We start from the raw sequence: 18,266 nt of genomic DNA, 5'->3' as shown, positions 1-18,266 counted from the left end.
TGGGAGTTGGTGTACGCCTTAGTGTCAATGGGAACAAAACATTTTAAAAGGGTGAGGAGAGAGAAAAAAATCCACCCTGCCTTCCACCCTGGCCACTGCGAGCAAGGAGGACTCAGGAAGTGGTGGTTTTTCTGTCATGGAATCTTACCCACCACCTCATAACTGTTCTGCCTGTTTTCTTACTTTGCCCTGGAGACTCATCAATATTGCCTGTGCCGCTAATATGTCTCCTATGTAAGGACATTCCACTGATTTCAGTTCAAACAATAAAGTGTGAAGTAGTGGCGGGGATATGCAGCTTGTGTCCAGGACATTCTAGTTTAAATCTACACTCAAGTTATGAACCTCAGTGAGTGGCTTTGTGCAAATCACTCCCTCGGGGTGCTTGCAGACTCTTGCTATTTTCAAGTGGGATTCACTCGCATCCCGGCAAATTCAGGTTGCACAATTATTGTTGATTTGCTCTGGGAGAAGTTGCCTTTTTGGCTGAACAGCAGAGTTAAAATGCTTTAAATAGCCAGCCACACTGAGCTTCTTATAAAAAGGATGAGATGCAAAGTCAAAGAATAAATGTTTGGATTGACTTGATTATTTTCTCAAATGTCTGATAGATACCCATGTTATTATTCTAGAGTCAAATTTGCTCTGCATAATTAGATTATAATTGTATTACTGTACTACTTTAACTACACATTTAATATACATATGTGTTTAATATGCGGGACCACAATACCTAGCGGAACGCCTCTCTTGATATGAACCTACCCATTCACTACGGTCAACATCAAAGGCCCTCCTCCGAGCTCCAACTCACAGAGAGGCTCGGAGGGTTGTAATGAGATCTAGGGCCTTTTCAGTGGTGGCCCCCGAACTATGGAATAGTCTTTCCGACGAGGTGCGCCTGGCGCCTACACTTCTATCTTTTCGGCGCCAGGTTAAAACCTTTTTATTCTCCCAGGCATTTTAACATATTTTACTGTTGTTAATATATACCAGGCTGTTAAATGCTTAAAATGTATGTTTTTAGTGTTTTTAGTGTCATTTTATTGTATTTTTGTATTGTATTTACTTTATGCTGTACACCGCCCTGAGAGCCTCTGGCTTTGGGCGGTATAAAAATCAAATAAAATAAATATATAAATAAATAAATAATATACATTTTGACTATTACTACAAAAAGGCAGTATAAGATATATACATATATGTATGTGTATAGACACACACACACACATAAACGTATTTAAAGAAACAGAAGATAAACAAGCATACCACATGGATGCAGGAGAAGGTTCTTACTACAATCAATGCTAGATTGTCCACCCACTGCTCTGCACTTCATTATGGGCAATGGTGTTTTGCCAAATGTATACAGTATGATGAAAAATACAGAAAGTCCAGTTTCTTAATGGGATACTGGTTTTAAAAGAAAACAATTCTTGTGTAATAACAATACCGTTTGAAAGTTATTCAGTATGAGTCAAATTTCCAGAGTCTGAGAGATGATTGCCAGGAAAGATGTACAAATGATAGTGAGACTGTGATTTAAACCCATGCCCAATTGGATCCACTATACTACTATGGATTATTTTATTTTTTACTTGGCTTGCCTGTAATTTTGGCCATGCCACTAATCAGTCCATATAACTGCCCATGCCAAAGCTCAGGCAGAGGTAGCTCCATATGTAACAAAGCATTCACATCTAATGGAGACTGCAGAGTTGGCTTTTGAAGACAGCTGGAAACTTTTATTAAGTACTGGCACTTCTTTAAACTTTTTTTGGACTGAGCAAAACCATATCAACTTAAAAGAAGATTTAAAAGACCTAGGGGATTTTTAAAGGTCACTTGACAGAGAACAGTAATCTTATTTTTTATAAAAGCAGGCTATGCACCAAGCAATTCTTATTAGGTAACATCAATACCCGTCTCAAATTAATAATTTGAATTAGAACTTCCATAAAATAGAATTTTAATTTCAATCTCATCCTCTAAGACTAGACACACAGACCTATTTTTAGTCAATTAAAAAACTGAAAATTGGAATTGTATTGTTTATAAGTGAAACAAGAGGTCAGCTATTTAAAATATATCTCCCACACTGCTGTCTTACATTAAATTCCCATTCAGAGTTTGGAAACAGGACTTGCATACTGTTGGGTGCAAACAACTTCTAAAAGTTCCTTCTGCTACTTAACATGTAGTTAGTGCCAACAGGGTACGGAGCACTGCTAGTCTTACTCAGACTAAACCCATTGAAATTAATAGACATGACAAACTTGGGTTAATTACTTTCAATAGGTCTACTCTGAGTAGGATTTAGCTGCATACAATCCAGATTCTTTGAATTTGTTTTAAAAAATGGTTAAATAATATTTGTGGTTATCTGTAAATAATCAGTAGTCATCAGAAACCACTCTCTAATACGTTATCATGTACCAGCACAGATGTTAGTAGTGTCAAGCTCAATGAAGTGCAACTCTGGCTGGGTTAGGTGGTTTGAGAATAGCACTAAAAGAGAAATAAAATTTTTTAAAATTTAAAAATTTGAATTGAAAATTGAAAAATTTTAATTATGTTTTATTGTGTATTGTATTTACATCCACTTGTATTTTAACCTGTTTTATTATGCTGTACACCGCCCTGGGAGCTTATTGCTATAGGGCGGTCTAAAAATGTAATAAAATAAATAAATAAATAAATACATGCTCAATATAAAAGATAAAATTATTGTTATCTGCCACAACAATCCAGTCCATGTGCTTGTGGAGACTTCTGTCTCTGTGCACGTGAATGCCTTCATATTCCTGATAATTATGGTTAAAAAATTGGGAGTGGCTGCAGGTTTATGCACTCCTCCCCAGCACTGTACCTTCCTCTCCTGCCCCAATTCCCTTCCCTTGCTAGATTTTACTATGGCTGTGTTGTTACATCATCAGCAACAATAACTGTGGTTAATGCTAAGCAGGGTTAGCAATTCTTAATTGGGATTTTAAAAAATGGGTAGCTGGCTAGCATTAACGGTATTTAATGCGGGTGGTATCATTATAAACACAACCATGGTTAAGACCAGTGAGGAAAGGAATATATAAGGGAGAGGTGAGTCAAGGGCTGCTGGGAAGAAAGCACATGATCCCATGGTTCATTCCTGATCTTGCTGGATGTTGGAATCCAGCTGTATGATCTACATACACAAAACTCTGACATATGCTTGGGTACTGATTGAGAAAGTGGATCTACTGTATATATGCTCATGGTACCCTGATTCCAGAATAGTTGTACAAAGGCTAAAAGAGCTAAAAGGTTCTACTGCTTGGGGATGCAACACATCCTTCTATTTTCACTGAAGAGTTCCTTTAAAAAAATAAGAAGATAGCAGTTGGAATAGTGGATCTATAATATGTCATTTGCTGACAACTAAACATTATATATTTTTGCTCAATGAGATTTACTTTGCCACTTACATCTGTGATCATCTTCCCTCTGGTTTTGTTTCTTTCCCTGTGGTTGGCTCGTTTCTGCTTCTGTTGCAAAACTCGCTCCCTGGTGGTGCGATACTCCAGAGCAAATTCACTAATAATCTTGCAGAACTTATTGATGTTGACTTCACGGATTGCATAAGGAGGATAGCCCATAAATAACAAGAAGGAGTGGAACCTAGAAAAACAGAATTGAGTTATCTGTAGTTTTCCTCCAATAAGTTACAGAAAGTGCTTCAACCCCTCTAGAAATGTTGCAGCAGTGGTATTTTAGGAAATATGTCATGATGTTGGTAAATGGCTTTATAGACTTTAGGGAAAATTGCAAACCTTAAGCTTGACAGAGTTTTTTTAGCAGGACAGAGTTGGTCAGAGAAGCATAAAGTGAATGATCTGTTTTTAAAGTATGTTCCGTATGTGTTTCTGCTTTTTCAAAATTAACTTTGGCATTGTTTCTGAGACTTCCTCCCTTCCTCCCACAGAGCCAACTTATAGCAAGTGCCCTGTGGGAAGGAACATCTGATGCTAGATCCTGCTCCAGTGGGCCTGGGAGAGGGATGGGGGAGAAAATCAATTCAGTTTGCATTTAAAGCCAAATTTATCAAATGTGCACTTTTCTGAAACAATGTAGGAACCAAAACAAATCCTTCCTTTGAAATTCACACGTACAGAAGTTTGTGATGCAGTTCTCCAACCAGGCAATATTTACAAAAATACATATATTAGGGGAAAGTGTGCATAAAAATGAATATATTAATGAAAATAACAGAATGCATTATATTAGGACAAATTGCTTGCAAAAATGTGTACCTTCGTCAAAGCTGCATACAAAATGGGTTTATTAGGAGACATTTGCACTAAAATACTGAAGAATTTTCATGAGGATTTTTTTAATAAAAAAAATCACAGATTGTTGTAGAAATATGGAGAACGGAATTTAAGACTGGAAAAGTGTGAAACGGGGAGAACCAGGCGTGACTGATCCTTCCACCCCTAGCATGGTCATTTTGTTGTTTGATCACTGTTCCAGTGGGGCTTGGAGCAGCAGTTACACACTAAGAGATGAGGACTCTAGTTGAAAAGGGATATACAAATCTACTAAACAAACACCAAAGAGGCTGTTAGAACAACTTGCTTGGACAAGTCTAGACAACGGAAGATGAACATTTACAGGCTAACCACAGGTATGAAAACTCTTTCTTCGGCAGAAACACAGGAACATGAGAAGCTGCCTTGTACTGAGTCAGATCACTGGTCCATCTAGCTCAGTACTGTCTACACTCACTGGCAGTGGCTCTCCAGGTTAACATGGGACCTTCTGCATACAAAGACTGAGCTATAGTCTCTCCCCACAGATGAAATATGATTATGGCTGCACCAGACATGAACATGGCTTTGCTCTTGTCATACATGTCAACTGAGCTTTGGTAGGAAACATTCCCAGCAGTTTGTCCCCTTAATTAAGTAGAGTGATGTGATCAGGTAAAAGTCTGAATCTGAATGCTAGCAAATAGTTCGAAATCCAGATCCATAATTTGGTACTTGATCTAAATAAATAAAGAAAACACCAGTACATTAAAAAAAAACCACCCTGAAAATAGATTAAGGCTTCAATCTTAACCCCCTGGAGTTGGCACAGTGAAATGGGGGTAGGAATGGGGGAAACCTGCACCCTGGCATGTTCTGCCTTTGCCAGCATGATGCGGCAGAGGGCTCTGGATGAGGTGGATAACTAGCCAATCCACACCTTCCCAGGCCTCACAGGACTGCTCTGTAAAACTGGGTGGCTGCATAACAAATGACATTCCTTAATCTTTCTCAGAAAACAGTAGCAACATTATATCCAAAAATCATTCATAGGATTGCACTACAAGGCAAAAATCTTAAAGAAAGAAAGGATATATTTTGTTCTGATATATGTTAGACTATTTCCTTAACTATGAACACTGCCAAAGTGAATTGGATTTCAACATGTTCATATACGGCCGTGCAATTGAGAATCTTCATGTTGACTGTGAAAGAATCAGTACAAATTGCACAGACAGGCAAAGTCCAAATTATTTTACTGTCTGAGGCAAAGGAAATCATTTTACCTTCTGAAGGCTACAGGCTATTTTGTGGGGCACAGAGCAGGCTGTGTGGCACCCACAGATTCAATGACAGGGGGCTCAGGAGGCATGGTCAGAGAGGCTGTTGCCACCACGGTACTGCAGCATCCACCATCTGAGGGGGCCACATCACTCTGCCTAATATCGGGTTTGGTCCTGAGCACAGACATCTTCACATCCAAAATCAGGGTTTGTACGTGAGCTGAGGCCTCATGAAGAAAATTTGTTTGAAGTATGTGCAGATGCACAAAAATAAGTTTCATTAGTTTACTTCCTTGTCCGCTCCTAAGTGTAAAGCTGTAATTCATGTGCCATAATGGATTGCTGAAAAGGGGAGAATGATGAAAAAAGGTGGCATACTAGACTGTAATGAAAAGACTGAAGTTTACATTCCAATGAAATCAACAGTTGCAGAAAACCATTTAGGAAAAAACAGTGATGCCATGAGTTTCCTAATATCTGGTCCAGAAACGCAAATCTCCATGAATCTCCATGCTCACCTCAAATATGAGGAAAGCATTATGACCTGATCGTTCTTCTCTAGATCTCTGACACCTGGTTTGCAGCCAGAGGAACATGCCAGGTGCCATGGCTTGCTACTTCTGCCATGGGAGGAGAGAAGTAGCAAGGAAGTTAAGTGGGCAGGTGGCAGGTGGTAGGAAGGGAGCAAGGCTCATTGAGGGTGGGGAAGAACTAGATTCTGTTGTGCTCCAAAAGTTGTCATTAGGGATGCAACAGAAACTTCTTAGGCACACAAGAGGGATAAATCAAGCTATCTTCTGATTTTTAGATGAAATACTTCCCCCCCCAAGCCCAATTATGAGCCTATTTGTGCAATGGACTTCATCTCAGTTTTCCTAAAAACTTGTTCAAAAATTAATTTGCACGAATGATCATACTACTCAACAAATTTCCAGCCCACCCAGACAGCTTGATACATCATTTTTTAGGAGACATTTTAATGGTGTATTAGCCATATGACGCCATGGTGCTTTACCTGTTAATTATTCTTCTATAGACAATTTTTAAAATTATTATTCTTTCTGCACAGTCTTTAAGGAACTCAGACATTTTTTGCTTTAGAGTTGGTTTCATTTCATGCTTTGCTATGGCCTTCAGGTGATCCCATGATGCTTTGCACCGTTTCTCCATTTGACATAAGTTGTCCCGAAGTTGTTCAAAGTCAACCTGAAAAAAATGAAAAAAAGTATTAGTATATAGCTGGTATATATGATGATTGGTATATATACAGTAATACATTATTAGTGTGTGATTTAACTAAGGAAGTATTTTGTTTTCCATCACATTCAAGTTCTACACCTTTACTATCTGACCCCAAACCCAAAGCAGTCCACTAACCATATATGAGAGTTCACCAGAGCTCAATAAACATTCTGTTTTGCTGCTTGCTTGTGGTTGAAACCTATGTACGAATATCAGTCAGTAGACAAGAAGCTACTACTGAACACTTTAGAGTTTAGTAACAGCCCAGACATTCTTACTGTCAGAATCAGCCTCCTTGGCTGGACATTTCAGGCCCTGTTTGTTCCAGTGCCTCAGTCCCATTTGTTGCTTGCGACTAGCTGAAAGTCTGACTGGCTGCCAAGCAAGTCACCAGAGAAACCCAGGCAGGTTTTGCATCAGAGGACTAAGCTGCGAGGGCAGTATGGCTGCTGGGTTTTGTGCCTCTCTCTTTTTTTGGTCTAGCTCCTCCTGTTGAAACCACCTTATTTGCTTCCCTATCTTTCCTCACCTAGAGAACTGGATATATTTTCAGTTTTCCATCAGACTGTTTGCCTGAAGATACCAGTCCCTCCTCCAATATCTGGGATCCCAACATAAATATCCTTCTGGCTCATTTGGACTGTGTTCTTGAGACTAGCTTGGGCTGATAGCTGTAGAGCCAAGTTGTCAGTCTCTCTAGTATATGGCTGCCAATATAATAGTCTGTTCAATTACCCCCTTTCCCTACCCACTTTCCTGGCCTGCTGACAGTGGTGGCAAGGAAAGGTCTTGATAGAGCTCTGAGATGCTGCCATTACCCCCTCACTGGTGCTTAAAGGTGCAGCAAGCAGTATCCCAAATACAAGAAGCCCTGGAATATGTAGATTCGAGAGTGCCTGATCTCTATAGTAATAGCCTTAGGAAAATTAGATTTCCCAGGATCCCTGCAGTCCAGAATGCTGTTCTTGCAGTGTTCCAGGCACCAGGGAGATGAAAGGGAGTGAAACTGCTTAGATTACAATTTGAGCTGAAAAAGTTTTGGGTGAGATGATGCTCAGTTCACAGTGCAGACAAGTTAGTATTGTGAGTTAGGTGATTTTGAACTTCAGTGCCACCACTAACCAAAATTTAATTATTTTTCTTAAGTTTTATTTACTGAAGTTAATCCTTATAGCTCTTTTTGAATAAGTAGAATTACATCTGTGTAAAAAAAATATCTCTTGAACTTTAAAAGTCTTGTATCAACACAGTGCAACTGCTACAAGTAAAGCTTAATGTAGAGGAAGCCAATAAATTCCTTAATAAAGTAAACGAGATGTTGGCTCTCATGTTCATTAACCATAAAAGGTGCTTAAATGGCAGAGCTCTACAGTTTAGTTTATGTTGCTAAACACAGGGAGTTCTTGGTGATTTAACTACACAGAAGTACACATTAGGTGAAACAGCAGATATGCTCAGGTTGCGACCGTACACTTTAATTTTGTCATTGTACTAACTAGATTACCGAATACAGGCCATCTTTACTAAATAACTTGGGCAAAATATGGGCAAATCCCTTTTTAGAAAATGATAGGAATAATAGCACTAATAAAACACTATTACTTACAGGTGTTAAAGCTATAATTCTGTGAAATGAGGCGGATAAATGCAGCACCCTCATATCAGGGGCACTGGTTCTGATTTCGACAAGGTGGGGGATTTAATTTGTGGAGGACAAGAATCAGGAAGGTCTAAACTCCTTCTCTTTAATATATTCAAGATGATTCTGAAACAGTTCAGTATTTTAAGAACTTTTTTGAGGTTTTATTTTTACTATTTCGCCACAGTATTAGTACAGGAAAAGGAAACCATGCAGAGAACTGGTTGCATGTTGTTGTTGTTATGTGACTCCAAGTCGCCTATGAGTTATGGAGACTCTGTGAATCAGTGACCTCCAAGAGCATCTGTCATGAACCACCCTGTTCAGATCTTGTAAGTTCAGGTCTGTGGCTTCCTTTATGGAATCAATTCATCTCTTGTTTAGCCTTCCTCTTTTTCTACTCCCTTCTGTTTTTCCCAGCATTATGGTGTTTTCTAATGAATCATGTCTTCTCATGATGTGTCCAAAGTATGATAAACTGTTTCATCATTTTAGCTTCTAGTGATAGTTCTGCTTTAATTTCTTCTAACACCCAATTATTTGTCTTTTTTGGGGTCCATGGTATCCACAAAGCTCTCCTCCAACACCACATTTCAAATTAGTTGATTTTTCTCTTATCCACTTTTTTCACTGTCCAACATTCACATCCATACATAGAGATCAGGAATACCACGGTCTGAATGATCCTGACTTTAGTGTTCAGTCATACATCTTGGCATTTGAGGACCTTTTCTAGTTCTCTCACAGCTGCCCTCCCCTGTCCTAGCCTTCTTCTGATTTCTTGACTATTGTCTCCATTTTGGTTAATGACTGTGCCAAGGTATTGATAATCCTTGACAAGTTCAATGTCCTCATTGTCAACTGTAAAGTTACATAAATCTGTTGACATTACTTTAGTCTTCTTGATGTTCAGCTATAGTCCTGCTTTTGTGCTTTCCTCTTTAACTTTCATCAGCATTTGTTTCAAATCATTACTGGTTTCTGCTAAGAGTATGGTATTGTCTACATATCTTAAATTATTGATGTTTCTCCCTCCAATTTTCACATCTCCTTCATCTTAGTCCAATCCTGCTTTCCGTATGATATGTTCTGTGTATAGATTAAAGAAATGGGGTGATAAAATACAGCCCTGCCTCACACCCTTTCTGATTGGGAACCAATCGGTTTCTCCATATTCTGTCCTTACAGTAGCCTCTTGTCCAGAGTACAGGTTGCGCATCAGGACAATCAGATGCTGTGGCACCCCCATTTCTTTTAAAGCATTCCATAGTTTTTCATGATCTACACAGTCAAAGGCTTTGCTGTAATCTATAAAGCACAGGGTGATTTTCTTTGGAAATTCCTTCGTCCCATTATCCAATGTATGTTGGCGATATGATCTCTGGTGCCTCTTCCCTTTCTAAATCCAGCTTGGATGTCTGGCATTTCTTGTTCCATATATGGTAAGAGCCTTTGTTGTAGAATCTTGAGCATTACTTTACTTGCATGGGATATTAAGGCAATAGTTCGATGATTACTGCATTCCCTGGGATCCCCTTTCTTTGGAATTGGGATGCATATGGAAAGCTTCCTGTCTGTGGGCCATTGTTTTGTGTTCCATATTTCTTGACAGATTTTTGTCAAAATCTGGACAGATTCAGTCTCAGTAGCTTGTAGCAACTCTATTGGTATGCCGTCTATTCCTGGTGATTTGTTTCTTCCAAGAATTTTAAGAGCAGCTTTGACCTCGCATTCTAAAATTTCTGGTTCTTCATCATACATTCCTCTGTGAATGAATCTGTCATCCTGGCATCTCTTTTATAGAATTCTTCAGTGTATTGCTTCCATCTTCCTTTCATTTCATCTCGGTCAGTCAGTGTGTTCCCCTGTTGATTCTTCAACATCCCTACTCTTGGTTTAAATTTCCCTTTCATTTCTCTAATCTTTTGGAACAGGGCTCTTGTTCTACCCTTTTTGTTGTCCTCTTTTATTCCTATACAGTAACTGTACAGTTGCACTCCCCCTGAAGGAGCAGGTTCGTAGCTTGGGGGTTCTCCTAGAACCATCTCTGTCACTTGAGGCTCAGGTAGCCTTGGTGGCATGGAGTGCCTTCTACCAACTTCGGTTGGTGGCCCAACTACGTCCCTATCTGGACAGGGATAACCTGGCTTCAGTTGTCCATGCTCTGGTAACCTCCAAATTAGATTACTGCAATGCACTCTATGTGGGGCTGCCTTTGAAGACAGTTCGGAAACTGCAGCTTGTGCAAAATGCAGCAGCCAGATTGGTAACAGGGACCAGATGGTCCGAACATATAAAACCAATTCTGGCCCGCTTGCACTGGCTGCCTGTATGTTTCCGAGCTTGATTCAAGGTGCTGGTTTTGACCTATAAAGCCTTACATGGCTTGGGACCACAATACCTGATGGAACACCTCTCCCGATACGAACCCATGCGTACACTACGTTCAAGATCCAAGGCCCTCCTCCGGGTGCCTACTCCGAGGGAAGCTCGGTGGCAACAAGGGAGAGGGCCTTCTCAGTGGTGGCCCCCAAATTATGGAATGAACATGTTGACGAGGTGCGCCTGGTGCCAACACTGTTATCTTTTCGGCACCAGGTCAAGACTTTCCTCTTCTCCCAGGCATTTTAGCATGTGTTTTAAATTGTTTTAAATTTTAAAATTGTGTTTTAAATTGTTTTTAAAATATGCGTTTTAAATTGTATATTTGTTTTTGGTTGCTGTAAACCGCCCAGAGAGCTTCGGCTATGGGGCGGTATACAAGTGCAACAAATAAATAAATATTGTAATAGTTCTCTTTGTCCCTACATACTAGTCGCTGTATTGTTGCATTTAGGGTTCTGACCGTGTTTCTATCTCCTTTTGCTTTTGCTTTCCTTCTCTCTTTACCCATTTTAAGAGTTTCTTCAGTCATCCTTTGAGGTCTTTCTCTCTTTTTAACTAGAGGTATTGTCTTTTTGCATTCTTCCCTGATAACGTCTCTGACTTCATTCCATAGTTCTTTTGGTTCTCTGTCAACTAAGTTTAAAGCCTCAAACCTGTTCCTTCTTTGATCTTTATTTGCTTCTGGGATGTTATTTAAATTGTATTTTGGCATTATAATTGCTTTGTTGTTCTTCTTTAGCTTTACTCTGATTTTTGATATTACCAGTTCATGATCTGTACCACAGTCTGCTCCTGGTCTTGTTTTTGGAGAAAGTATGGTACTTCTCCATCTTCTGTTTCCAATTATATAATCAATTTGATTCCTATATTGACCATTTGGTGATGTCCATGTGTACAGTCGTCTTTTTGGTTGCTCAAAAAATGTGTTCGCAAGAAAGAAATTATTGGCTTCACAGAATTCATTAAGTCTTTCTCCTGCTTCATTTCTGTCTCCTAGGCCCCATTTCCCCACAATTCCTAGTTCTTCTCTGTTCCCTACTTTTGCATTCCAATCCCCCATGGTTATCAGATCTTCTTTGGTGTGTAATCAATTTCTTCCTGTCCTGTACTTCTGCGTAAAATCTCTCCAATTCCTCTTCTTCTGTGTTTGCCGTTGGACTTGGATGATGGTTATGTTGATACGTTTCCCGTTTAATCTCATTGATATCACTTGCTCAGACCTTGCGTTGTAGCTCCTAATTGCTCTTGCTATATCACTTCTCACTATTAAAGCTACCCTGTTTCTTCTTAATTTCTCATTTCCTGCATATAATATTTTGTAGTTGCCTGATTGAAAATATCCCATTCCCGTCCATCTTAGTTTGCTCACACCAAGTATTGTAATGTTGATGCATTCCATTTCTTGCTTGACAATTTCTAACTTTCCCTGGTTCATGCTTCTCACATTCTATGTTCCTATTGTGTGCATTGTACAACTCCGGACTCTCCTTTTGCATCTGTGCGCATCAGCCTCTGGGCTTCCTTTCGGCTTTGACCCAGCTGCGTCGTTAGTCACAGCGCTATTGGTACTTGTCCTTTGTTCTTCCCCAGTAGCTTGGTGAGTGCCTTCTGACTTGGGGATCTCATCTTCCAGCACTATCTCGTGTTGCATTTTGGATACTCTGTTCATAGGGTTTTCGTGGTAAGAGATATTCAGAGGTGGTTTACCATCGCCTTCCTCTGAGTTTAGATGCATCTTAGTCTGGTGTCTCAGCTTTGACCATTCTGCCTTGGGTGCCCCTGCTAGGAGTCTAGCTTCTTGGTCTAGACTCCTGACAGCATTGCTCTTAGTTTCTTCAACACTCTCAAACCCCCTCACCACGTTAAGGTGTGTATCCTAGAGGGAGACTGGTTGCATAGGGGTTAATAAGTAATTTTTTTAATCCTGTGTTAGCGTTAACTAAGGGCAGAGGTAGATAACAGACTGCAACAGTGTAGAGGAGGTTCAGCATTCATGGTCCACGATGCTGAAGGATCCTTTGTTAGGAATTAAGAAAAAATAAATTTTATATGAGAGGAACAGATGGAAATAGGAAGTTCATTTTTATTAAAGGCAGGTTAATGACAGCCAGCATGGTGTAGTGGTTAAGGTGTTGGACTACGACCTGGGAGACTAGGGTTTGAATCCCCACACAGCCATGAAGCTCACTGTGCCAGTCACTGCCTCTCAGCCTCAAGAAAACCCTATTCATAGGGTCGCCGTATGTCGGAATCGACTTGAAGGCAATACATTACATTAATGACTGTCTGTGTACATAGCCCTAATATATAGGGCTATTGCCCTGGACTCCTGCTGGGAGGAAGGGTGGGATATAAATCAAATAAATAAATACCCAAAGGACTTTATTCTCTTTTTGTATGTAACCTATGATGTCTTATGGTAAACATATTTTCATATGTGGGTGTGGAGGAACTGGATAGGGGTTAATGATGTGCTATATCCTTAAACAGATAAATCAATTGATCTTTCTGAATTGGAATCAAATATATAGAATAAAATATAGGATTAGTTGGTATTTGGAAACATTTTCATCAGGGTGGGAAAGTCTAGATCCTGGATTCAAAGTTTCTCTCATAAAGCAGTGCATTTTGTGTAACAATCTGCATGTGCCTGCCAGTCTAATAGATAGTGATCCCTTCAGCTTTGACAGCCAAACACCTTTTGGAGAGTGAAGGTAAGTAGGCTTAGACTTACATTTGGCATTTATACATGACATTTATACATGAAGGGAATTGAAGCAAAATCTTTTGGAGATTGATCCTGAAAGCATTCTCTTGTGCAAAAAAATCTTATTGGGTAAACAGTGTGTTTAAATTTAGAATGAAAATGCAGAAGAGTAAAAATAAAGATGACAGATAGAAAATCTCTGTTGCAATCACTTATTGTTGATTAATTAATTTCATTATTTAGCAAGAATAGTTTACATAGAGTTGCCCTGGCAACAGCAGTGTCACTGACGCTTACCAGGGTGGAGCAGTGGTGAGACTGGGGCTACAGGGGTGTACTGTTGGAAGCACCTACACAACCCAGACCTCACCACTGCCTCATTCTGGTAAGTGGCAGTGAGTGGCTGCTGAGTGGTGGCTCTGTGACCCTGCCCCATCCACTCCTTATATTTAGGCTGGTCAGACTGGATAAATATATTACAAGCTATGGAAACATAACAAGGACTAGCTATAAATCACAATAATTATGGAGGTAATTTGCTTCACTTTTTTTCTGTTCTTGCAACTTCAAAAATTTGCTCAAGCTACTCCCATATCATGTGATAAAGAAAGTAACTACTTCATTGGTTTCGTGTGTTTCCTTAAATGCATATCATTCATTTCCCCAATTATGGCTTCCCAAAAGCACAATGAGTAATATGAGGCATTTGATTTTTTTTTTAAAAAAAGCCTGTTGTACTTGCCAGTCTGGTGATGGGATTTTTCCTACCTTACTTTAAAGTACAATTCATTCCTTGGCTTAAATAGGAATAGTAAATAATGTGAAAAAATGAAGTCCTTTCAAAATCCTGGCTCATTTAGAAAATGAGGGCATATTCGCTCAATTGTACATGTGCTTAAGTGCAACATCTGGGTCAAACCATTAGCATAGATTTTTTCAAGCAGCACCTAATTGTGAAGCCTGTGCTTTCTGCTGTGACTCAGAACCAAACTGGATGCTAGGGAGACATATCAACAATCTCTTGAATTTTCAAAAAACTGACAAACAGCCTTGTATGATGCAATCAGGAGTGGAAAAAAGTGGCAGTAAGGGTTAGTGGGTGAATCATTCGGCTTTCATGCCATTTTTCTGCTCAGAATCACATATCCCATCCCAAGATGCTTTTCTTCTTGGGAAAAAAAGCAGCTTTGGCGAGCTTCAGTGAACAAATGATGGGAGGCAAGATGGCATAACAGTCCATCCCACCACTCTTCACTCAACCACATGAGTTACTTTTGAATAACATTTTTTTTAAAAAAAATCCACCCATTTGGAAGACAGTTGATATGTCTCCTGCTTAATAGTTAGTTTTACTATCAGATGTGGGTTTTCATTATGCACAAACATATTTCAGATTATGCACTAAAGAAATCCATTTCCCAGATCAGAATGAAACAGGCACACAATGCTCATTAATGTGTTTATTTTGCACAGAGTAGTTTAATGATATTATTTTAAAGACTGAGCACATTTTGCCAAGAATTAGGAGAATATATAACAAGTTGGCAAGGACCAGGATGTTAAAAAAAAAAGGAGTTGGAAACACCAAAAGGATACTCAAAGAATTGATTTAGTAACGTAATATGCCTAACATGTTTTGGTGTATTGTCTTTTTCAGGGGCAGGGATGTCAGTCAGGATGTATACAGTGAGAACAGGAAACAGGGATCAGAGTCTTAGGAAAGACTAAGCAACTGGAAGCTCTCTCTAAGACTTTCTTTGGCTTGGATGCAACACTGTTGTGTCGACAAGATATGTCTATATTTATAATATAATGTGAATCGAGTTTAAAGTAATTCATGTATACATTTTTAAACAGTTTTTTGTGGATTTTAGCTGTGTTTTATTGATAATTTTATGATGTTCACTAAAATGCTCAAGGTAGGACCTACAATTTAGCATGCAACTACAGCATCCCTAAGAGGTGGATATCCAGTCTCTGCTTAAACACCTCCTGCGAAGGAAAACCCACCTCTCTTGAGGCAGTCTGTTTCACTGTCAAATGGCTATTAGGGTTAGGAAGTTCTCCTAACATATTTAGCTAAAATTGGCTTCCTTGCAGTTTCCACCCATTAGCTCTAGTCCTGCCCTCTGGAACAGCAGTATAGGCTACATTCAAGGTGCTGCTTTTGGTGTATAAAGCCCTATACAGCTTGGGACCACGATACCTAAAATATCATCTCACCTCTTATAAACCCAATTGATTACTGTGTTTTGCAGGTGAAGGCCCATCTCATCAGGAAATCTGTTCCGCACAACATAGGAAGCAGACCTTTAGCGTTGTGGCACCTACCCTTTGGAATTCCCTCCCCTCAAATATTAAACAAGTGCTGTCTCTGTTGTCTACTAAAGACATCCCTCTTTCAACAAGCTTTTTAAGTAGATTATCACAGTCTGTATGGGTATCATAATTGTTTTTAAGATGGTTTTAATTTTTTTTTAAAAAAATATATTATTTCAGTGTTTTATCACTTGTTGTTTGCTGCCCTGGGCTCCTTTTGGATATAAATTTAACCCTCCTCCTCCTCCTCCTTAATATGAGCTCTAATCTGTGTCCAGTCAGATGTATCCTGAGACTTCAACTACCATCACTCTAGTCATTGTCCTTGTTGCTTCATCACCCTGAGGTCTCTGGAAAACAAGAAAACTCATTTGACTCCAACGGCAGGGAGTGGATATTTGGCAGCAATTGTGTCACTTGCTGCTAAATCCACAGGGTTCCATCTCGTCTCCTATGCTATTTAACATCTATATGAAGCCACTGGGAGCTGTCATCAGGAAATTTGGAGTGAGGCGCTATCAATATGCAGATGACACCCCATTCTACCTCTCTATTCCATCTGAATTAGGAGAGGCAGTTGAGGTATTGAAGCGGTGCTTGGAAGCAGTAATGGACTGCATGTGGGCCAATAAATTGAGGCTGAATCCTGAAAAGACAGAGGTGTTACGTGTCCTGAGTTCTCATGTCCAGGAGGTGGGAAGACAGCCTCTTCTGGATAGGGTTGCTCTTGCCTTGAAGGAGCAGGTCTGCAGCCTGGAGATACTCCTTGATCCAACACTGTCAACTGGCCTCAGTGGCTAGCAGTGCCTTTACAGCTGGTTTGTCAGCTTCGGCCCCTTTTGGACAGAGAAGACTTGGCTACAGTGCTCCATGCTCTGGTAACTTCCAGACTGGATTATTGCAATGCACTGTACGTGGGGCTGCCCTTGAAGATGACTTGGAAACTTCAACTGGTCCAAAATGCAGCAGCCAGATTACTAGCTGGGGTGCCCTTTAGAACTCACATAACTCCTGTTTTAAAACAGCTTCACTGGTTGTCAGTTTGTTTCCGGGCCCAGTTCAAGGTGCTCATGTTAGTGTTTAAAGCCCGAAATGACTTAGGTCCCAAATATCTGAAAGGCCACCTTCTTCCCTACGGACCCTCTTAGCTGTTGAGATCAGCAGAGGGGGCCCTTTTGGTAATTCTGCCACCCTCAGAAGTTTGGGGTGGGTGGGGGAGGCATTGTCTGTGGCAGCCCCTAAGATGTTGAACTCCTTCCCCACTGAAGTGTGTCTGGCAGCTTTCAGCAAATGCTAAAGACGCACCTCTTTACCCTGGCCTTCGACACCTAAGATGCTTAGGACCCGCCCTATTTTCTGTGATGTTGTTTAGGTTGTTTTTAACTGTTTTAATTATGTGTTTAAAACTGTTGTAACCTCCCCTGGGACTTTTGGGTGAAGGGCAGTTAATTAACAACAACATCAATCATAATCTTAATCATAATTGTCCAGCTCAAAGCCCAAACTAGAGCTTTGATAGAATCAACACCTGGGGTGGCAGTTAGGAAGCCACTTGTATCTATTTGGCTCCAAGATTGGACTTTGGCCCCCAGTCCCTGCAAGTAGCAACTCCTTTGCACCTAAACCTAAATCAGATACAGTAGGGCCCCACTCATATGGCGGGTTACGTTCCGGACCCCCGCTGTAAAGCAGAACCCATTGAATAGAATGGCACACGATGCCCGAAAACCACCATAAAAGTGGAACAAACACCGTATGAATGGGGCTTTAGTCTAATTGAGACCGCTGTATTAGCGAATTGCTGTAAAGCGAAGCGTTGTAAAGCGGTGCCCTACTGTAGTGATCTGTCCATAAGAATGAGTCCAAAAACTGTCTCTCCATACCAAATAACCATCATCCTGTCCAGAACAAAAGACCAACTCCAGAATGTTTCTTGGTATAGGAGTGGGGCCAGATATCATTTGGGATATTTCCACAGTTGTTATGGAGCCCATGATGTTCTGATCCCCTCTGGTGGCTTCTGTGTGAATGTTAAAGTCACCCAGCACCATCAGACTGGGAAACTCTGAAACTACACCTGGGACCAACCTGGCTAGCTCAGACAGGAAGGCGCTTCAGCAATGGGGTGGTGGATACACCAGAAAAAAAATCCTATTTTGTCCTGGCCACCTCCCCTCAAAGGTAAACACTCAAAACTAGTAGACTGCTGAACAATGCACTTGTTCAGGGGGATGAAATTGCTACAGACTACAGCAACTCTGCCTCCCCCCGTCTTATGTTTAGTCCACCTCCTGGTGTTGTATAAGAAATCTTGGTGGACTAATTTACCCCACCTCCTTCGTTTAACCAGGTCTCCGTGGTACATGCTAGATCAGCTCCCTCAACCAGGATTAAGTCCCAGATGTCAT

At 40.3% G+C, this 18,266-nt stretch overlaps 1 protein-coding gene across 18 annotated transcripts in view; it reads right to left on the bottom strand.

Moving 5' to 3' along the window:
* The window catches only part of FHOD3 (formin homology 2 domain containing 3), a 573,780-nt gene that overhangs the window by 36,627 nt on the left and 518,887 nt on the right, over nt 1-18,266 (bottom strand). For all 18 annotated transcript variants that reach the window (XM_061588106.1, XM_061588108.1, XM_061588113.1 and 15 more), the window contains 2 exons: nt 6,582-6,772; nt 3,462-3,654 (listed from right to left, as the gene is read on the bottom strand). In XM_061588106.1, the coding sequence (XP_061444090.1) occupies nt 3,462-3,654; nt 6,582-6,772 (384 nt within the window). The remainder of the gene's footprint in view (nt 1-3,461; nt 3,655-6,581; nt 6,773-18,266) is intronic.

This window comes from Rhineura floridana, chromosome 11 (assembly GCF_030035675.1).
Source record: "Rhineura floridana isolate rRhiFlo1 chromosome 11, rRhiFlo1.hap2, whole genome shotgun sequence".
NCBI lineage: Eukaryota > Metazoa > Chordata > Lepidosauria > Squamata > Rhineuridae > Rhineura > Rhineura floridana.
The sequence above is the reverse complement of the archived record's forward strand: the minus strand, read 5'-3'. Positions and strand labels throughout refer to the sequence as shown.